Raw genomic sequence first — 23,618 nt, 5'->3', positions numbered from 1 at the left:
AATGCATCCTTGGCAATCATCTTTCTCAATCTTGGTCCTTGGGTCGTTCGGTCAGACAAGGGTGTCCACTCAGTGCCCTCTTATATGCCATTGCCACTCACCCACTTCTCAGATACTTGGATCATCTTACCGCGCAGGACCTTCTCATTGGTCTTCAGATTCCTGGAGCCCCTCCCTTTATGGCTCAGGCATATGCAGATGACTCCTTTATGCAGCATAATTCTCCACAGCAGTTGAAGACTCTTATGGACACTCTCTCTATATATGGCATGGCTGCTGGCCTGCATGTCAATTTTGACAAATCCAGCCTCATACCTCTGCATCTATATGATTGGCATGTTCTTTTATGGCCCGAACACATTATGCAGCCCTATGATGTGGTCCGCCATCTTGATTACCCTATTGGCTGGTGCATCACTAGGAAACAACAGTTAAAGTGGATTTTTGACAAACTTCATGCCAAGCTCCACTACTGGAAGCTCTCCACCTGGCCACTCCATGTTAGGCTCCGGATTGTCCAGTCGATTATCATGGCCTATGTTCAGTACTATTTGCCTTTGATACATTGGACCTCTCAAGACATTTCTGCTTTCATGTCTCATGCTATGGAGCTATTATGGAAAACAAAGTCTTCTGCTAAAGCTTTAAGACTTATGCGGATGGCAAAAGTTTGTTCCCCGAGGATGCATGGCGGATTGAATGTGCTGAATATTGCGCATCATGTCTTGGCAAGGAAAATTCCTCTCCTACTCACCTTTTTTCGTCAGACGCAGCCATGGACTCATATGCTTGCAACCATGTGCACGGCCTTACGCACTTCTGCACATGGTGCATGGATTATTGATCACTGGGAGGTCATTTTGGGCAGATTTGTAGGTTCTATCCCGGGCTGCCCTTTTGCCACTTCACTTATTTGCGATTGGAAACAGGTCCTTTCGCATGCTCATTGGGCACCCCTCCTTTTGTCTCATGCCAATTCCCTTCGGCAGGAAAGCATTTACTGGAGTGCTGTTTTTGATTCTCCATTGGCCCTGCAAGAGCCGATTCGGGCATACAATCTCAGCAAATTGGGGATTAGGTGCATAAATGATGTTGTTGATGCTGCTCGTCAAATGCTTTCCTTCCCTCAGGCTATGGCTTCCTATCCACTAGCCATGCATCACAGGTTCATTTGGGGGAAAATTGCTGACTTGTTGCAGCCTTTTCTTCCCATCCCTCCTTTATCTAACAGGGACAGATTACAGGATTGGCAGTTACACCCGGTGGGCTTAAATTCTCGTCCTGCTATTCTTTCTGACCTAACAGTTAGGACGACATACTCTCTCCTCTAGCCATCACCATGGATTCATTCACATGCTAATTCTCTTTGGCATATGACAAAATCACTTTGCTTGGTGGCGAAAGAATCTTCGCAATTTATGGAGGAGTAAATTGCCTCTCAAGCAAAAGCTTTTCCTATGGCGTTGTCTTACAGGTTCCTTATCTGTGGGGGTCACTCTTGCTAAACGAAGGATTGCATCTGCTTCTTGTCTTCGATGCATGGCCCCTTCTGAAACGGTGCCTCATTTGTTTTGGACGTGCTCCAGCACTAAGGCCTTCATCCGCAAAATTTCCATGTTACTTCGCCTTCGTTTCCCTAACTCTTTTTTTGGGAAACACTTTTGGCTTTTTGGCATACTCCCTACAACCATGGTCCATTACTCTTTACTTTTGTACTGGGTCAAATATTGGGCTTTCTGGACCATATGGTAGGATCACAACATGAGATATTTTGGGAAACCGTTTTTGCAATCTTATTAGTATTTGAGAAGCTCCTTACGGCAATCTGTTTATGATGCTTGCCACCAAGGAGATCTTCATCAATCATGCCTGGAAATAGTTTCTCTTTGCTTCTGATTTCCCGTTGAGGCTCTCCGTTTTGGAGACTCTCATGTAAATTTCTTTGATAATATACTGTTCATGGATTTACAAAAAAAACAAAAAAAAAAGTGTGTGGATAGAAATACGTGTGTATCGTGAATTGTGATGAAAGGGAGGTGGTAGAAGGAGAAGAAGAGGGTAAAGAAGAGGAAGTGGGAGCAAGGAGGGAGGAGAAGAGGGGAAGGAAGGAGAGGAGAAAAAGAGGACATGGTAGGAGGAGAAGAGAAAAGAAGAGGAGATGGAAAAAAAAAAGAAGTGGAAGAAGAAGATTGGAAGGAAGGAGATGAAGTGGAAGAAAAGAGGAAGGAGAAGAAGAGGAGAAGAAAGGAGAAGACAAGGAGATGGAGAAGAAGAGGAGACAACAGAGGAGGAGAGGAGATGGAAGAGGACACGAGAAGGAAGAGAGGAGATGGAAGTAAAACAACCAAAAAAAACCCCCAAAAAAACGAAAAACGAAACTTGAAATTTGAAGTTATGAGGTTTTTTAGAGAAAGGAGAGGAGTTGCAAAGTGATGAGGAGGATAGAAAGGAGAACTTTTAAAAAACCAAAACAAAATCGAAAAAAAACGAAACCTAAAATTTGGGCGAAACCCTACCAGGCAGGAGTTTCGCATGTTTCGTAGAAACATTTTGCCACAAAACATTTCTGAGGTTTCATTTGGACGAAATGCATTTTTTTGTTGCTATGCACCTGGGTTATTTGGGGTATATTGTGTGTGCCCACCTCATCAAACCCTTACCTCATCACGTAGGGCTGAAATCCCTCACCCGGTCCTTGCTCACTTTAATACTTGTCATGGATTCATAACTCACTGATTTGCTTCTCAGCATGAAGGCCTCCATGGACACACAAGCAGCTAAAATGGAGGCTATATCTGCCCATCTCCACAAGAAGGAGTCGGCACCTCGAGCACCTAGCATTCCGAATTTGGAATCTACAAGGACCCATGCTTTGGAGCAAGTGTTGGATGATTCCAAGGACGAAGTGGCAAAACTTTCTGGAGGATAATTTTTCACTCCGTTGGATGCAAGCAAGGATGTACTGGGTGAGCCTCGCTCCGAGTCCGGCGTTCATCATTCTACACATGCGCGTAGTCAGTAGGAGGATGATGTTTGTGTCACCGATGGTCTCCTTTGCGGAGTCTCTCCATCAGATTCTCCCATCAATTCCCGCTCATGTTCACTGGCTCGACAGCCGGGGACTACTGGTTTGCCCAGTTCTTCCTCCATGCCTTGTGAGGAACAAGCTCAGTTGATGAAGCTTCTGAAAGCCTCCCAAGTTCAGCAGGCATGTGGACAGAGTAGTCATAATCAGCTGGACCCGCGAGATTATTGTCACATTGGCAGCAGCAGGAGGTTCAAATATTTTTCAGCCCAATTTGGTGCATACGGCTTTGACGGGTGCTGCTCTCTTGTGGTGGGAAGACCACCTTAGGCACCACTCTGTGACTTGCTCGGATGACTACCGCATGCAGTCGAAGCAGTTATTCCCGTAGATTACGTGCGTGAATTGAAGAAATAGTGGGAGCATTTTATGCAAAAACGTGACGAATCAATAACCGACTATCTTTTCATGATGCTCCCAAGGACCATCCACAGTCGGCGCAGGTTGAGCTATTTGTGGATGGTTTGAAAACGTCTTTGCACAGAGACGTTCGCACACACTGGCCCCGTGATCTTTCAAATGCAATTCGTCTTGCTACAACCCTCAAGACACGAGATAGTTCGATGTCTAGGACTCAACAACAGCGGCAACAGAAAGGCAAAGACAAGGACAAGGCAAGTGGGGAAGCCTCGGTGACTCACCTCACCCACGAAGAGCATCACACCAAGATCACAGCTGGACTACTTTTATTGTGACTCCACCGAGTACATAACGAAGGATTATCCGAAGACCTTGGAGGAGCAGTCTGAGGAGGAGGCTTCTTCAGAACAGGAGGTTGAGTGTGAAGGAGATCCATGTGTGCACGTCAGAGCTTTTTTCAGTTCTCGGGTTAAGCACACGCCCAGGGTGCTTCATTCATCAGGCCACAAGTACAAACAAAGGAAGTTTTCAACCAAGTCTCTGAGAGTCTTCACAGTTGCCGTTTGCACTCAATGGTGGAGAATCTTTGGGCTCAGTGGGGCAGTCACTTCAGTTTCTGGGGTCATTCAGGAGGACTCTACTCACCTATCATTTGCATTGGATGGAGTATCTTCAGTGTCTAATGTCATGGAGGCACTACACGAGGACATATCATCAAATTTGTCTATTTCATGGGAGGATAGGCTAGTTGGTGTATCTTCACATTACTCAGATTTCTTGGAGACTGTATCGACAACAATCGGAGTTTTGACTTTGGTGTATCAGGGGATGTTCCACAGGACATGAGTGGTTTATACATACAAGTGCCGAGCAGTATTGATGGATACAGATTTGGTGAAACGTTTCTAAGGAGTATGGTTCTTGATTGTGCTTTCTTCCTTTAGGGTGCATTGGAAACGATGCAAGCGGTTCTTGTGCTCCATCAGAGCTTATGCATTACTGGCTGGAGTTTTTTTTTTTTTTAGAAAGGAGACTTCTATTAAGTATGAAAAAAATTTACAAAATGGAGATTTCACACCAAGCAAGGTGGAGATCTCAACCAATCAGGAGCCCTGTGCTGCCAATAGGGTCCCGAATGAGAGGATGTGAAAAAGATACCAATGTCCCACTCTCTCATAAACTGGCCACGCTTCCTCTCCGCAGCCCTCGAAGATCCCTGGATTCTGGTCCAGGTAGCCATAATGGTGTGAATAATATCACTCCAAATCCTGCAAAGACACTGAGAAACAAGAACGGGAGCACCCTCAATGGCCTCGGTGCATCTAGCCTTCCAGATATTCCAGGCTGATATGCTAGCAATAATCTCCCAAGAGCTGTCTAACCTCTGTGCTGCAGGGACACAGTTTGCTCGGCCATTCTCTAGAGTGTTCTTCTCGTGGGCTACTGGAGGATACTCAAAGGTTTGTACGGCAATCACGTACAACTCACCGATAGCTACTATTGGTTGACTAGGAGCATTGATGCATATATATACATGGGTCGCCAAATCGTCATATTCATCTTCTTTCCTCAACGTTGTACTCCACAGAGCATTTCTCTGTACACAAAGTGCTAAGCCAGGAGTGAACAGTAGGCCACACGGCTGTGATTTGACATCTTCATTCTCAGCCACGTCTTGTACTTGAATTTCAATTGTGTTACTTCTTTCTTATACATAGTACAAAGCAATAGTTTAGGACTCGTGTCTGTTGTATGTGTGATTCCACCACACTCTTCTTTCTATCTCTCGAAAACTATAGCACATAGGCACAAGTGTTCTACACTATCCCTATATAAAGGAGGTCAAAGCATAGTCACAGGGAATGGACATTTTTAGACTCAGGAATGTTGGGGATGGCAACATCTTCCCGTCCCATGTCACTCTATAGCCACAGGGAATGGCCATTCTCAATCTTTTCCGTCCCCATTCCCCGTTCCCATTTTGCGTGGAAAGGCAGAAATCAGATAGATTTCTTAGGCATCTCAAAGGTGATGGCAGAACCCCCACATAGAGACAGCCCGAGGTAGCTCTAGGCAAGAAGGCAAGCATCAGGAGAGCATGACCAAGCTGTGGAATCAGCAAGCTTTTGTATGCACATAGATTAGCATGCACAAATTGGATCTAGGTCAAGATCCAAGATCATTGTACATATTAATGTTTCAAATATATAATAGATTAGGTCTACCTTGTCTTCTGTGTGATTGCTAAACATAAGATTACCGCCGTTAATGTCTTTTGCTTAGCAGTAATCATAGACACACTTCTGCAACATCCCCCCCTCCACCTCTTCACCCATTCCAGCCCCCCCAACTCCACCCTCCTTTCACGCCTCTGCCCCCATTGTATTCTCTCCACCCCTTACGAACCCCCCCCCCCCCCCCCCCCCCCCCCCCCCAAAATAATAATAATACGCTCCTCTTCCATCACCATCTGCCTTGCACTTATGCTGCCTTATCCTGCTTGCTTTGTTCCCCCCCATTGTATTCCACCTTTTTCCCTCTTTTTCTCTTTGAACAGGAAATCGAAAACAGCACCATCTTAAAAAGAATGATGCATTCCTGAGGGAAACTATAGACAAAATGGAAGCCTATATCATTCCAATGAGGGTAAGCCTCATGGGCTCCTATGCCCGTGACGGTTTCATCATCCGCAGAGATGTTTTGACAATCCGGGAAGGCATCACAACAAGGAAATGGTTGAGGTGGAGAAGGCTCATGAACACAAGATTGCAAATCTAGAGAAGCATCGTAAGAAGGAGCTGGTAAAGCTGAAAGTTGAAATGATGGAGCTCAGAGCTACCATTGCCTCTTTAAAGGACAAAAAGGGAGAGGTTGGAGTTGCAACAACTTAAGGAAACAGATGCAAAGCTCCAAGAAGATATACAGGTAACCACATCTTAGATTAGGGTTGAGAATGCAGGCTTGCACAGGACAATGAGGCAATCTCCCAGGTTGTAAGGAAATAGAAAGTACTTACTGTAAGAATTACAGGGATACCCAGACGGGCATCTCCCAAGGAAGATGGGTGGAAGAAGCACCCTTCATCAATTTATGGAGAGCCAGCAAGGATATGAGAAGGGACAGACCCCTCCTATGGGGCACAAAGACATTAGGGATGACCTCACGTCGTCGTTGCCAGCAGAGCAAAGGGAACTTGGGATGGCACTGGTAATGGAGGCACACAAGGCTGGTGATGGGCCGTATCAAGATGGTCTAGTAATTATCACAGAGCTCCAACCCGAATGGGGGCATGGGGTCTGTGAGACCACATCTGAGTTGAGGATAGCCACCTGGAACTTTTTCTTTACAAAATTTTAAGAGACCTATAAATAAGAAAAAAAAAAGACATTGGGATCTTTCAACACATGCGAGAAAGCAAAAAGCATCACAAATGTCAAAACATGGCATCTATACCAGATACTCTTTGCAGCATGCTTTGGCAGAGCTCACTCGAAATGACTTCAAGCAAAGAGTGGGCAGTTTGAACTATCTCCAAGTTTTTTTGAACACTAGAACCATCGCAAAGATGACTCAAAACCAGGACAATATCCGAAGCAGCAGTAGATAAAAGAGCCAACCTTCTTCTCAGAATGACACACAGCCAATCTTTCAAGCCTTGGAATTTCTTTGAATCTGTATCCTGCAAAAAAGAACATGCTTCAACAGAAAAAATATCCCAGTTCAGCCAATGATTTGAAATGCCTAGATCTCCTGAAGGCTGAAATAAGTCAAGATTATTGAGGATGTATATGGACAACAAGATATTGTATCTAAATCTATAAAATGCAAAAAGTAAGTATGAACACAATTCAAGTAGTGGGCTGAGCGCACACAAAATTGAGAAAAGGCGTAAAAATCTTCAAGGGCACAGGATGCTCAATCAAAGAGATCATGGTCATCACAGTCAGGGGAGTCTCAATCCCCATAATACATTTGCAAGTGGGTCATATTCCTCCCCAAAAAATCTACAGCCATCATCGGCAGTGTGGTGGCCAAAAAAGTGCTACGCACAAAAAAAAATGCAATCACCCCTAAGGAACTGACTGGCCAGAAAGTTGGGAGACCATCTTGTGTCCACCACAGAGGCTAGCATTCCATCCTTGCTTCGTTGGTACCAATCTGACCAATCTCCTCCACAAGATGTAGTAGCCACATGGACATCCTCCTATATAAGAAACTTCTTTTGATGGAGAACATTCCTGACGGACACTCTCACACAAACTCCATCCACTAGTTTATCTCCTCACATGGGTCACCAAACCTTTTTGGACCCAATTCCATGCACCCCTACAGATGACAAAATCCGAATCATAGACAGCATTCCTTAGAACTGGTGTAAAAACTTAAAAGCACCCTTAACTCTTTGGCCCTGTATGCTCGGACCAACGTCCACCGAGGATTGGTGCGTAGAGAGCTCTTTGAAATGCTGACTCCTATGATGATTTAATCGTGGGCTTTTATAGAGCCTTATGTTGTTGGTCAGCAACTTAGATAGTCGTGGGTTGGTTGGCTGTTATATTCAGCCAAAGTCGATCTTATTATTGAGATCAACTCTTCCCACGTGGGCATCCAAGACATGTCAACCACAAGCTGCTATTCACCTTGCTGTAAAATTTTGGATATCAATGGTCCACCCTCATATTGTAATGTTCGAGCACCAGCTAGCTCATGTTTATACACCCCGCATTATGAGGAGTAGCTATGGTTGAAGGGATCCCCGTATTCACATGGAATGGTGGCCTAGAAAGCCACAAGGTTCAAACACAGGTTCAATAAGATTTGACACACTACCAAATAGGCTACATGCTAGAGTGGACCGTTTTCCCATAGTGGCCCACACATGGAGTAGGTAGACTTCACAAGTGATATCCCTATCCTAACATTATGGATCCAAATGGAACCCAAGATGAGCCTGAATAATGTGAAACAAATCTACACTGTAGAGGTGGAGCCAACTATGACTACAAACCTACACAGTCTAGTCATGGCCACTCCATGTATGTAGGCCTATAAAGACATTACCAGCCCATTCAGCATACAATTCATCAACCATCACTATGAGCTTGCTCCCTAACTTCCATAAGCATACAGCCTCCGTCTCAACAATACTAGATCGGCCTCGAAGCTCCCTTTACTAGCGCACAGAGGTGTGAGACTTTGCCATCTTTAGTATAGAATAGGTAATATAATATTATTCTCTATCTATGTAATCGTGCAATTTAAGTTTGAAGTCTTATGCTGTGAAAGATCCTACTTCTTGTGAGTGTTGCTTCTATACCCCGCATGTTGTATCCTCCTACATAATATCAAAGCTCTGGATCGATATAAAACTTCTTTGCTAGTTGCTATCTAAGAATACTTTAGGAGAAATGGCATCTTCTACAAGACCTTGCCCACCACATGTAATTCCACTGGTCGGTGTGGAATGTTTGGTTGAACAAAACACTAATCGATACACTAAGATTTAAAGGACAACAAGCACAATACAAGATATAATTTGCTGAATTGACAAGAGACGCACAATGAGCCGGAACGGTCGGCTCCTCCCTCAAATCGTGTATATTGATCTTGGGGGAATCAAGCGCATAGTGTCATGGGCATTTTTTAACCAAATTTCCATACCATGCATATGAATATAGTATTGCAAACAATATGATTATTGGTGAAGATCTTCAACTCACACTACCCTCTTAAGTGCCAATGTTCCCTACCATCTGCTCTCTATTGTTTCACCCATACATGGTAGAAACAATCTGCAAGAGAGTACGTAGAACAAGAGAACACTACACATGGTATGTGAACATGGAGTCCTACTCCTCACTCCTGCTACTTGCTTCCATAATTGAGCATTAAAGCTTACCAATTGCAGATAGAGTCGATGTCTACAGGAGTCTTCGCGATGGAAGTGATTTGAGTGTTAAAATCTTCAATATGTCGAAATCCTTCACAACAAGTCTTCAAGTGGATGCAGAGAACCCTGGGAAAGCTTCCCCTATGGTTCAACTTGAGAAAGGAAGGCTGAAATTAGGGTTTTCAGCCAAAAGACCAAAAATTACAGCAACGAAAAGGACTATTTTGTTGAATTTCAGCCATTGGGAGTGCCTTGAGAGTGAATACGGGAGTGAATACGGCCTGGAAACACTCTTGGAAGCTTGGAAAACAATCTAACAAGCTTAGATATGGTGTAGGGAAGGAGAAAGTACAAAAAATACAGCCATAAAGCCTCTTGAAGTGAGTGCCAACTTCTAGAGAGAGAGATAATGAGATGTCCATCCACGATGTCAAGCACAGAGGGAAGGTAAGTTGGGATCCAAGCTAGGATTGACACATTAGTTACTCTCTGTGAACAAAGGGGATGAGGTCTGGGCGGTGGACATTGCGCTTTGTCCATCTCAGGACATCAGTGTGTACGAACAAGGGGCTGGTCATAATTTATAAGCAAGATTTGCTCACCCAAAACTTAATAAAGTCTGTACACACTCACTTATAAATTAATGCTAGTTTCTAAGGCTCGGTTTCGACCAATACTTACCACCTATCACATGCCACATAACCATGTCAGCACACAATTTCACACGCATGATTCATGGCGGTGTCCCCTTACCCGAAACTACACATTAGTCAGGCGAGCATGAAAACAGCATGCAAATTCAATTTGCAGGCAAGCACGTAAAGATGCTATGCAATGCAACATTGGTATGGACAATTCCCGTTCATGAGACTATACCAAAATAGACATATTCTAGGCAAGTACACGAGATACCAGACCCAATGGAACACCAATCCTCCAGGCATTTCCAGGCATGTACACACAGGCGAAAGTCCCAACCGAAAGCCAAATCCACATGAGTGCCATCAATCACCTACATAACAGCCATGAATGCCAATCCAATGTATTCACATGATGAGAAAGCACGGGTGGATCAGTTGGGTGGCCAAATGGTGACATCACCATTCGGTGCTAATGAAAAGCACAAAGACACTAAATATCCTCTATGGAAGTTCAAGCTCAAGGCTCTTTTGTCCTCCTATGATCTTGGTGACACTGATATTTCACCTCCACCAATGAGGGATGCACGAGAAAAGATGGTACCACTTACTGCCGACCTTGTTCAAGCTTGGTAATGAAGTGATGCAAATGCACTCTGCATCATCCTCACTAGTGTGGAAGAAAGGATTCAAAATCTCCAAAATCAACTTCAACAAGACAAGCTAAATGAAGGTGAAGCCATGGAGATGTTCCTCATTATAATCAAAGATCTTGGATACCATGGCTACAATCGGCATGACATGGCGTGCTCGTAGCTGTCTCAATGTATTGCCACCTAAGTATGATAGTTTTGTTACCTCTTTGAATGTTGGTGTTAAATCGACTCCTCTCACCTTTGAAAAGTTCAGCTCACTACTTCAAGAAGAGGAAATGTGGATGCAGAGTCGCAATGGTGGTGACCACGCTTTCTCCACTAACACAAAGGAGAAGGGTAAGGATTTTAACACTTTAAAGAAAGAAGATAGTTCAATGTTTTTGTTGTAACAAGAAAGGGCAAATAACTAAAAACTGCAATAAAGAAGCAGGCAGATGCAGCAATGACAGCCACCACCACGAGGAGATCACGGATCTGGCCTTGAGCCTCAGTGCACTTGCACACCAAGGTGCTCCCTTCGAGAGAAGCCATAGAAGATGCCAAAAGCTGGAGTTCCGCATCCGAAAGTGGGCAGTTGAGGGTGGCATCGGACAGGGATGGACCCGCTGCCATGAAATCCTCCTCAAGGGTGGAGCTAAACAGCGCATGAAAAGATGGAGGGGAGCAGGACAGCAGTGGGCAGAAGCCGGGCGGGGGGGGTGATGGGGGAGGCGGGCACACAGACAGGGTGGTGGCAGGAGGAGGCTAAGGCGACAAAGGCAGGAGGGGGACAGGGCAGACAGATCACGTACAGCGGGAGAGCTCCAGCTTTCAGCTTTTGTGGTTCAGAGCATTTTCTAGATACACATTTCCAAGGCAGTACATCCAGTAAGTTGTAACAGTGTCTAGACTCTAGACTTTGCAACCATATGAATTTGACATTATTTTATTATGACAATGAAATGTTACTACTGCCTGTCCCATCCTGTCAATCTGCCTGTCTCACTGTGCAAGAGACCATGTCAGAAGCACCCAAACACACGATAAAGTACAAGGGCATCCCCAAAAACAAAATAGCTAAAAAAAGTGCGATGTCATGTCTGCGATGTAACACACAGACATTGTCATTAGGATGAAATTTAGCTGTCAATGCAAGCCACATGACCCACCAATTCTAAAACTAGCAACATGATCTAGTTTTTCTGTTTATTAACCCAAGCCATTGATTTAAATACAAAGATGGCAACTCTAATGTTAAAAAAAAGGAGATCTTATTTAACTCACAGAGAAAAATCTTGAAAGAGCAGATAAAGGTAGTGCTTCTGAATCCCAGTACTGGAACTTATGCCACCATCTGTGAATCGAAGCAGTATTTGAGGTTGAAGCCAGCAAGTTAATGCAACAGCTAAAAAGACCAGGGCAAAGAAATCCCATAATGAGCCAGAGGCCTATGAGACAGCTTCCATTTGAAGCTAAAGGTTTGTATAAGCTCAGTGCATATGTTTCTTTTGATGCACTCGAGGACTCAATTAAGATCTGATAGGAAGAGAGGAAGATAAAAGCAGCAAGCTCTCCATATCTGTCAGTCATTAAATCCCATGTACTAATCAGCAGCTAAGTAAAAGCTCAAATCGATTTCATGAAACTAGCTTTCAAACAGAGAACACAACAGGGATGCTGGCATGCAAAAAAAAATCTCTTTCAGAAAAAGAAAATGAAGTTTAAAGTCTTCCTTTTAAAAAACATATCAGAAAAAGAACAAGGTAACAAGTCACAATGTTTTATGAAATGGATTATTTTTGCCACATTTTAGACCCACTTAGCTATGAGAAAAAGTGCCTACCAGTTCAATAAAAAACACGCAAAAACCAAAAGAAAGATTTCTGCATCAACCAACACCATTCCTCTTCGTATACTTGCCATGGAAACCTGCAACACCTGTTCTCAGGTATTCGCTCACTAAGTTTTAGCAACATTTGACACCTTGTCAGTTGCGTTAGTGGCAAACCCTTTAGCAATTGACTTTTGAATACCTACCTGGCTGTTACAACCCCACAGATCTCCTAAACCCAAAACAAGAGTGATTAGTACAAACCCCCTAAGAGGGGTGCAAGCTAGTTCACCACCCAACCGTAGATTCGCGTCTGCAAACCTCCCTCAAGCCAAAAGGCTAAGGTCCAATCCCATGAACCATGCCAGTCAACATTGGTCAACATTGGTATACCAGCCTGCGGAGGCCTTCGGCATGACCGTACGTGATCCGCCAAATCCAATCATGTTCCCAACAGTAATCCTAGTCCATCATAGACCACACTGTGAATAACTCTATGTGAACAGCAATAACCCAAGTCTCACTTATATAGTGGCTACTACTGCTATAAATAACTCTCCAATCATAAATAGCCAGTATACTTCATATTATTAACCATGAGCCTTAGCCGCCTATATCAACATGCTTCCTCTAATCCCAACGCTACCCTAACCTTGCTGGATTGACCACTAATCCTAAAGATTAGTCCTAGGTACATAAAATACTTCCCCTCCTCAAACGTTTCCACTCTTGGAAACAAAATTTGTCTAAGAAAGAAAACTAGGAAACCTATGTTGTAAACTAGCAAAAACTGGATCGCAAGTCTAAGACATTCCTAGTCTTGCAAATAAACAGGGGAAACTCAAACTACATCTAACAATTGTCTCTTTGATGTCAAATTATCTGATTCCTCACGAGTTGGATTGAGAGGTACGTAGCACTGGCAAGGAGAATGTGGTTGTGGATGCCCTTAGCAGGCAGCCTCCAATCCAATTCATGAAAAGTAGTACTTTCTATCCATGAAGGATAAGTATGCAATGGACCTGATATTTTAGACCATTAGAGCACTTGCATTCACGACACACAAAGGTTGATCGTGGTAACGCACAATAAAGCCTTCTTTAAACCTTTACTTTGGTGAGATCTTTAGCATCCATTCATTGAGTAGAGAGAGAGAGAGAGAGAGAGAGAGAGAGGATGACACAGTATTGGGTCCCAAATACCCACTGAAGACCCTCCACCCCCGCAAGCAGGAGTATTTGCGTATATTACTTCGTTGGAGAGCTGTTGTACAATGCTTTAGAACAAGATCTATGACCACCCAACGCAAGGACGAGGAAGACCATACGTCGGCTCAGAATCCACCAATCCAAGGGCACTGGCCACTTAATGTTGGTCATGTCCACTCCTGGCTAGTTCAGGTGTGAACCCAGCTTACTCACGGGCATTTTTTCCCTATGACTGGACACAGGGTTTTTCCCCGTGTGAACACAATTATGTGTGTTGGGCACTTTGCCCTAGGCCTTTTAGTACTCACTTGTACTTTCATTTCAGATCATTTATTGAGTACATCTTTTCCAGCACTCACGTTTCTCTGTGCTTGAGGTTGTGTGTGTGTGTGTGTGTGTGTGTGTGTGTGTGTGTGTGTGTGCAGGCTAGCTTCCCTCCTACCCAACATTGGTATCAGAGCTTGGTTAGGGTTAGGGTTAGGGTTACACATCAGAGCTAGGGTTTGCTCTTATTGCTTAGCTTTGGCCTATTGCACACAGACGAGAAAGACTCCTCTTGAAGCTGCTGACCTGCATCAACTGTCTAGCGCAAGTATACCTGCTGTGCAACTGCCGACTTGTTCTGCACATCACCTGCCTTTGAAGCCTGTTGATTGAACCTGAGTCGACTCTACCTATTGCCCAAACTGCTATGCGCCACCTCTTTGAAGCCCGTTGACTGTACCTGCTGCCCGTCAACTGTACCAATGCCGCCGCCCAACTGTACCTGGTGAGTCTGTGTCGACCTGCTGTCTTGTGCTGTTGTTGCCACGTGCGTTATTGCTGCCATGTGTCACTCACGACCGCAGTCACATTCTCGACCTTGCGGGCTGCCGACTGTACTTTTTGCTGGCGCCACCCATCGAGCATACCTTTGAAGCTTCGCTTGTACCTTCGAAGCTACGCCCTCCTTGGGATTTGTACTGCGCCACCCTGCCCTCGCTTTCTGTACACTGCCTGCTGTGCGCCCCCCTTCGAACAGTGGGGCTTTTCTGCACAACACTGCCTGCCATACTACCTTGTGCCATGCCCTAAGTACAAATCTGAGAAATTTGGGGCATTTGACATCTTTTCAAAATTTCAGCCCTTTCAGATTTCAGTTTTGTGGTATTTGCAGATTTTGACCTAAAATTGCTAAGAATTAGCAAATTAGTTGCATTAATTTTGGGGCTTTTCACCATTGAGCCTCCAATTGCAACATTGGCACACATTGGCATTGATTTCAGCAGATTTGGTGCATAATTGCACAGAAATTTGGGGATTTTGCAGAAATTGACTCGATTTTGCAGAAATTGGCACTATTTGCAGGCAATTTTGGGTATTGCAGGCACTATTTGGTTGGCATTGGAGCATTTCCCCCAAATTTTTGGGTATTACAGGCATATTTGGTTGGCATTGGGACATTTCCTCCAAAATTTTGGGTATTGCAGGCACATTTGGTTGGCATTGGAGCATTTCTCCCAAATTTTGGGTATTGCAGGCACATTTGGTTGGCATTGGAGCATCTCCCCCAAATTTTTGGGTATTACAGGCATATTTGGTTGGCATTGGGGCATTTCCCCCAATTTTTGGGCATTGCAACACTTGGTACAGGTGACAATCGCATTAGCACATTTACAAGTGCAGATCCGGTTCAAATGTGGTCTAATTGGTTGCCTAAAAATTAGGGCTTTTCTACATTGAGCCCATTTTTGGAGCATTCGACCAATTTACATTTGATCTGCTAGGATTTCAGCACTTGCAGCTCTTACAGGTGTCAGCTGATTGTGTTTTTCACGGCACATGTATACATTTGTGGTTTGTTGCAGTATATGTATGCCATTGTGGACACTTTGACAGATTTGCATCATCGTGCAGTACACTTGCAGATTTGGGACATGCATATGTATTTCTCGTGGCGAAGGAGTTCCCTTTCAGTCCATTGGTTATCCTGCTATTTATCTCCCGCATTCTTACGGCTTTGTTGGACATTGCATACTCGTGGTGACTTGTGACAGATTTGTTGTCTTATCATGGCCAACAGTAATAATGACCTCTTTAGAATGCTATCTCAAGAGGACAAGCTCAATGGAGACAACTACCCTATTGGGCTTATATGATGCGTCATGTTTTGGTTGCCAAAAATGTATGGTTGTATGTGGATGGCACTGAGGAGCGTCCTCTTGCACCTACGAGTTCGTAGTCATGCTTTTTGGGCTTACAAATGCACCCGTAACCTTCAATAAAATGATGTCCAGGATTTTCGCAGTCCTCATTGGTAAGTGTGTCTTCATCTTTCTTGATGACATACTTGTATTCTCAGCCACTGCGAAGCAACATGAGAAAGATGTGGAGAAAGTCTTGCAACTTTTGCGAGATAATGGGCTCTACATAAATGCCAAAAAGTCTATCTTCGACGTTAAAGAGGTTCAATACTTGGCCTATATCATCGGTTCCAATGGGATTCGATTGGACCCCTCAAAGGTTCAAGAGAGATCTTGGATTGGAATATCCCTTAGACCGCCCAAGAGATCCATTCTTTCGTAGGTCTTTGTCAAGCCTAGAGCACCCATGTTCACCAGTTTCCAACCTTGCAGCCCTCTCACCGACTTGCTCAAGGGGGTGAAGACTCGCAGACAAAAAGTCTCAGTCACAGTCAAGGTGCTTGATGCATTCCGTGCACTCTAGAAAGCTGCCTCCTCAGAAGCGCCTGTTTTGAAGTTAGCATCTTAGGATAAACCTTTTGAGGTCATTGCTGATGCCAACAATGTAGCCATAGGTGCAGTTCTCCAGCAGGACAATAGACCCATACCCTACTAGAGTAGAAAGTTGGATGTCGCCGAAAAGAATTATTCGGTTTATGACAAAGAGCGTTTGGGTGTGATCACAGCGCTCCAACATTGCAAGGCTTTCCTTTATGAACAAGTTTTCACAGTCAAAACAGACCACCAAGCACTTAAGTGGCTTCAAACCATGCCAAGTGCCCAGTGGAGTGATCGGCAAGCCAAATGCAGTTAGCTCTTCCAACGATTTGGAGGAATGATCGAGTACATCTCTCGTAAGTATAACCCAGTCGTCACAGATGTTCTTAGTCGAAAGGTCAGCATCCAGGCAATGCAGGAGTCTACCATTCTCGAAATCACGGGGAAAGACTTAGATAGCATGAAAGACCAGTATGTCGACTCCCCTGAGTTTGGTACTCAATACAATTTGGCCCTCACTTCTGAGCCTGGCCATTATTCAATGCAAAACGGTAGGTTGTTCTTCAAGAACCGCCTCTGTATCATAGGAAAAGCAATCAACTCTTCTCCATGATGCTCGTGACTCCTTAGTTGGAGGACATAGAGGTATCAACAATACCCTCGAGAAATTAGAACAAAAATGAGACGTGATGTATATTCACATGTTCAAGCATGTAAGATTTGTCAAAAAGTTAAGGTTCCACATACAAAGAAGGCTGGGTTACTTTAACCTTTGCCTATCCCCGACGGACCTTTTATCGAGATTTCTATGGACTTTGTAGGACTCTACCAGAATCCACCGGATCATGTAACACTCAGTGTTTTACCATTGTGGATCACTTCAGTAAGATCTACATGCTCATCCCATGCACGTATACGGCCACAGCTGAGGACGTAGCCCGTCTTTTTCTCAAACATTGGTACCCCATTTGTGGTTTGCCTAGCACCATCACCTCAGACAGAGATTCCATGTTTACCTCACATTTTTGGAGGGCATTATTCGAAAACTTTGAAACCAAGTTGTTGGGTTTTATGCTGTGTATGCACCCAGAGGAGTGCTAGTGATCATCAGTAGATTACTGGGGCACTTTTTACTTCAGTTAGTGGAGGTTTTTTCCCCCAGTTTAGCCTAGTTTCACTTATATTCAGTTTATAGGTGTTTTGGTCCACCCGGCACATTTTATGGCCGGACATGTGAGCACTTATCTTTAGGGTCACTATTATGTGGCTATTGTACTTCACTTTAATCATCAAGCATATACTGAAGTCGTGTTCTCTCTCTCTGTTGGTTTCCACGCCTGCTTGAAGCTTCTGTAAACCCTAACCCTAACACTTCATTGCCTTCATTTGGTATCAGAGCATTGAAGGCTTGCCTTGCCCTGCCCGTACACTGCCAAGTTTTTGTTGCTGCTGCCCGTACAGCACCCGTACATCACTGCCCGTACACCTGAGCGCCGCCTGCAGTATTCGTACAACTGCTCGCTTGCAGCAGCTGCCGTACCTGTTCGTTGCTGTCAGCACCCGTACCTGCTCCGTACAGTCAACGTCGACTGTACTTGTCAACGCTGGTCGTCTGTGGTGTACTCAGTCGTCTGCTGCAACAACAGGCATCGCCTTGCTCTACACTGTGCAACAGGCATGGCCTTGCTTCCGTACAGTAAGCGCCGCCTTCAAGTACTGTACCTGCCCGTACAGTGTCGCCTTCAAGTACTGTACCTGCCCGTATACAGACAACGCCGCCTTCAGTACCTGGTCGCTTTGCTCAACACTGTGCAGCTCGACACTGTGCAGCTTCCGTACCTGTCAGAGTCGACCACAGTACCTGCACAGTACCTCCACAGAATCTGCCTGCAGCCTCCATCAGTCTTGTGTAGTACAAGTCGACTGTACCTGCACAGTACAGTCAACTGTACTTGCTCTTTGGTGGACTGTACCTGCAGAAGTACCACAAGCTACTCAGTCAATCTGTGGTAAGCATTAAAAATTCTGTTTTTGGGCAATATTATTTTCTCTGTGAAAATATACAGGCACAACAGGCAGACTTTCTAGCAAAGAACTATACAGGGTTTTTTGCACAGTTTGGGTGCAGCAAATTTGGGCATTTTTGGGGCATTTTGGCATTGTGTACGCCATTTGCTGCTCTACTCAGTCATTGGTGCATTGAGCTGCACATTCAGAGGATTGAGAGTGCAGGCATATTTGGGTGAACTGTATTCAGTGGAGTACAGTTATTTTCAGGGTTTCTGCTATTGGGTTTTTTCATAAACAGGTACAACATTGTGCGTAAGCATAATGGCAAATCAACAGCAAAGTGATGTATTCACGTATTTGTCTAAGGAAGACAAATTGGATGGCACGAACTACTCCTTGTGGAGTTTTATGCTGAAAATGTGCTTGTGGCAAAAGGTCTTTGGGATTTTGTTAGTGGTGATGAACCACGTCCAGGTCCATTGGCTCCAGAGACTCCTCCCCAAGGGGGTGCTCGTGGACGAGGACACCAGGTACAGGCTCCAGGACAGCCATTGCCTGTTCAAAGAACAAATGCTCAAAAGACATGGGATGCCAGGGATGCACAAGCTTTGTCACTCATTGCATTGTCAGTACAGAGGTCCATTATACCTCATATTCGTTCAGCTGGCTCTTCACAGAATGCATGGGTGACTTTGGAGCAGATGTATGCTACTCGTAATGAGGCTAGGATCTCATTTTTGAAAAGAGAGCTGGAAAATCAGAAAATGAATGAAGGAGATGATATGTCTAGCCACTTAAACAAGCTGCAGGATTTGAGAGAGCAACTCATCAATGTGGATGAGATTATTCCTGAGACACAGCTTGTGTCCACCATCTTGCACTCTTTGCCAAGATCCTACTTGGCTTTTCATACCTCTTCGAACCTCAGCATGAGGAATGCTGTTGAACCCCTCAAGTATCAGGAACTTGTTGCTCTCTTACTACAAGAGGAGCAAATGAGGAAGAATATGAATATGAACACAAATGCTGAACAAGCATTTACTACAGGTCAAAAGGGGAAAGGAAAAACTCAGCCAAAGAGTTCAAATCAAAATTCCGGTGATGGTGGTTCTTCACAGGATACCAAGAAAGGTGATGGACAGCCCAAGAAGAAGGGCAAATGTCATTACTGTAAGAAGCCAGGTCACTACATCACTGAATGTAGGAAGAGGATTGCCAAAGAGAAGGCAAAGGAAGCTGGGATGTCTGTTAATGATGCTTCTAAAGCTCCTCCAGAGACTGCTTCTTTTGTTGAGGACAGGGATTACTGTTTTTAAACATGCAGCTATGATGCCTCTTGGTCTTCACAGGCACTCAGTTTGACAGAGCATGCATGTACTTGGTATTTTGATAGTGGTGCCTCAAAGCATATCACATCTCGCAGGGATTTGTTTAGTCATGTTGGCCCTGCCCCTGTTGGCAAAACTGTTCAGTGTGCCAACAATGCTTCATATCCAGTTCGTGGCATTGGGGAGATTCAGCTCACAGCCATTGATGGCTCCATTCTCCGCCTTACAGATGCCTTATATGTACCAGGAATAAAGAAGAATTTGTTGTCCATTTCTTCTTTAGCACATTGTGGTATGCAAGTCCACTTTGATGATGATAAATGCATGGTCAGAGACAAAGCTAATGCCTTGACCTTGATGCTTACTGGTACATTATGTCATGGACTTTATCAGTTGGATGCATTTCAGCCAGTGGATCAGTCTGCTTATCATGCATTCACTCTTACTCCAGCTATGGTTGACGCGGAGTTATGGCATGCTCGCATGGGGCATGTAAATTTTGGTAGTCTTATGCTTATGCAGCGACATAACATGTTTACAAATCTACCTCTCATGGAGAAGCCTCCAGATCACATTTGTGAAGGATGTATTTTGGGAAAAATGCATAGGTTTTCCTTCCCACATGATCAGGCTCTAAGAGCAACTGCAAAGTTGCAGCTTATACACAGTGATCTTTGTGGTCCCATGCAGACGAAGTCATTAGGTGGTTGCTTCTATTTTGCAACATTTATTGATGACTTCTCTCGTATATGCTTGGTCTATCCTTTGACACAGAAATCACAGGTATATGATGCATTTTTGGCCTTTGTAGCACTTGCTGAGACAGAGTCAGGATGCAAGGTCAAGACTCTCCGTTCTGACCGAGGGGGGGAATATATGTCACATATGCTGAATTCCTTTCTTGGGAGTAGAGGTATAAAACATCAGTATACTACTCCTTACACTCCACAGCAGAATGGGGTTGCAGAAAGGAAGAATCGGTCACTCATGGAGATGGCCAGATGTATGCTAAAGGCAAAAAGGCTACCACATATCTTTTGGATGGAAGCAGTCATGTGTGCTTGTCATATTTTGAATCGATGTCCCACAAAGGCATTGGTTTCTGTTACTCCTTTTGAGGCTTGGCATGGCCGCAAGCCTTCTGTATCGCATTTTCGTATCTTTGGGTGTCTTGCATATGCACACATACCCAAAGAGTTGAGGAGGAAGCTGGATGATAAAGCCACAAAATGCATTTTTGTTGGGTATAGCCGTGAGAGCAAGGGCTACAGGTTATATGACCCACTATCCAGGAAGATATTCACTAGTCGGGATGTGATTTTTGATGAAAAATCAGAAATATCCATGGCTGGTTATGAGGCAAATCAGGCTGAAAATGATGTGTTTGAAGGTCTACTACCTATGGAATTTCATTCCACAGTTGGTGATCCAACTAATGAGGGTACAGGACAGCCAGCAAATGATGTAGGTGGTGCAGAAATTCAGCAGCAAAATGAGCCAGAAGCTGAACCAAATATGGGGCAGCACGCACCACAGGTCAGACACATACCTAGATGGTATTTGAGGACATTACAGGACAGCCATTTAGAGGGTCCTCTTGCTGGTCGTTCGTAGGGAGACAAGGACCAATGAGCATGCACACATCATGGATTTGAATCTGGTTATGGCAGCCAGTTTACAGGATGATGATGAGCCTGATTCATTTGTGGATGCACGAGACAATGTGCATTGGAACAACGCCATGCAGGATGAGCTTGATTCTATTAAAAGGAATCAAACATGGGATTTGGTTGATCTGCCCAAAGGCAAGAAAGCAATTGGTACTAAATGGGTCTATAAGTTGAAAAGACATGCAGATGGATCCATTGACAGGTACAAAGCCCGTCTAGTTGCAAAGGGCTATGCACAGAAGAAGGGCATTGATTATGAGGAGACATTTGCTCCTACATCCCGTATGTCGACACTTAGGTGTGTCATTGCATTGGCTGCACATCGTGGTTGGGTTGTTCACCAGTTGGACATAAAGACTGCATTCCTACATGGGGACCTCGAGGAGGAAGTTTATGTATTTCAGCCCATGGGATTTGCAGAACATGGTCATGAGGGGAAAGTTTGCAGGCTGAAAAAGGCCTTGTATGGTTTGAAACAAGCTCCACGAGCTTGGTATGCAAAAATAGATGCTTTTCTACTCACTCAGGGATTTGTGAACAGTCCATCAGAAGCCACTCTGTATGTAAAGAAAGAAGAGACAGATCTGTTGGTCATCAGTCTTTATGTGGATGATCTCTTGCTCATAGGATCAAATGATGACAAAATTGCAGCTTTTAAGGAGATACTGCAACAGACATTTGAAATGTCTGACTTGGGGCTTGTACATTACTATTTGGGCATACAGTTTGTGCAGGATAACAGAGGCATTGGGTTGTTGCAATCACGTTATGTTGCTAAACTTCTGGAGAAGTTTAAATTTCAGGATTGCAAGCCTATTAGTACTCCTATGGAGCCAGGGATGAAACTGTCACTACAAGATGACAGTATTTCCTTTGATGCCACTACATATGCTCAGGCTGTTGGGTGCCTTATTTACTTGTGTAATACAAGGCCAGATATTCAGTATGCAGTCTCTCAGTTGAGCAAATTTATGCACAGCCCGCGGTTGTCACATTGGCAAGCTGTGAAGCGTGTATTCCGTTATTTGCAGGGTACCTTGTCTCTTGGATTGCTTTATCCTGAGGGGGGTGACATGCAGTTATACGCTTACGGTGATTCAGATTGGGCTGGTGATTTTGATACCAGACATTCCACTAGTGGAAATTGTTTCTTTCTTGGCTCTTCATGCATTTCTTGGCTAAGCAAGAAACAGACCACAGTGGCCACTTCGTCTTGTGAGGCAGAGTACAGAGCAGCCTACACTACTACTGTTGAGTGTGTTTGGCTGCGTCGTCTCATGACTGATATGGATATTTCAGTGGAGGAGCTTACACCTATCTATATGATAGTCAGAGTGCCATTGCTGTGGCCAGGAATCCTGTGTTTCATGCTCGCACGAAACACATTGAGATTCACTATCATTTTGTTCGGGAGAGACTCCAGGCAGGAGATATAAGTCTGATCTACTGTCCTACAGATCAGAATGTGGCAGACATCTTCACCAAGGCATTACCACGTCCGAAATTTGAAGCATTCCGCAGTGCTTTGAATTTGTTTCCTTTTGGTGGATGATGTACAGTGATCACATATCACTCCAGGGGGGTTTGTTGGGTTTTATGCTGTGTATGCACCCAGAGGAGTGCTAGTGATCATCAATAGATTACTGGGGAACTTTTTACTTCAGTTAGTGGAGGTTTTTTCCCCCAGTTTAGCCTAGTTTCACTTATATTCAGTTTATAGGTGTTTTGGTCCACCCGGCACATTTTATGGCCGGACATGTGAACACTTATCTTTAGGGTCACTATTATGTGGCTATTGTACTTCACTTTAATCATCAAGCATATACTGAAGTCGTGTTCTCTCTCTCTCTTGGTTTCCACGCCTGCTTGAAGCTTCTGTAAACCCTAACCCTAACACTTCATTGCCTTCACAAGTTACAGTTGTCTAGTGCATTCCATCCACAAACAGACGGCCAGACAAAAATCTATAACCAGTTGGTCTTTGATGTTCTCAAGTCATACTGTCAGCAGTCCAAATCTTCCATTGGTCTCTCTGCGCATTATGAAACAGAGATTGAAACAAGTGGACAAACGTTGTCCCAAGCTTTCTTTCCGTAGTTTTGAACCTTTTTCCATAGTTAAAAAGATTAGTGATGTCTCCATGAAGTTAAAGTTGCCTAACAATTGGACAATGCATGATGTTTTCCATGTTTCTTAGCTAAGACCATATGTTGGACCAGAAGTGTTTGATGTTTCAGATGAAC

The 23,618-nt window shown here is 44.2% G+C and overlaps 1 protein-coding gene across 3 annotated transcripts in view; it reads right to left on the bottom strand.

Annotated features, from left to right (window-relative positions):
- The window catches only part of LOC147605167 (uncharacterized), a 132,114-nt gene that overhangs the window by 99,652 nt on the left and 8,844 nt on the right, over positions 1-23,618 (bottom strand). For all 3 annotated transcript variants that reach the window (XR_015265264.1, XM_086794361.1, XM_086794362.1), the window contains exons 2-3: positions 11,893-12,187; positions 6,899-7,124 (exon numbers count right to left, since the gene is read on the bottom strand). Coding sequence is in view for 2 of the 3 variants with exons in the window: in XM_086794361.1 (XP_086650487.1) it covers positions 6,899-7,124; positions 11,893-12,187 (521 nt within the window). In the remaining variant the exon portion in view is untranslated. The remainder of the gene's footprint in view (positions 1-6,898; positions 7,125-11,892; positions 12,188-23,618) is intronic.

Source organism: Cibotium barometz, chromosome 60 (assembly GCF_041138505.1).
Source record: "Cibotium barometz isolate CiBa-2024 chromosome 60, ASM4113850v1, whole genome shotgun sequence".
Lineage (NCBI taxonomy): Eukaryota > Viridiplantae > Streptophyta > Polypodiopsida > Cyatheales > Cibotiaceae > Cibotium > Cibotium barometz.
The sequence above is the reverse complement of the archived record's forward strand: the minus strand, read 5'-3'. Positions and strand labels throughout refer to the sequence as shown.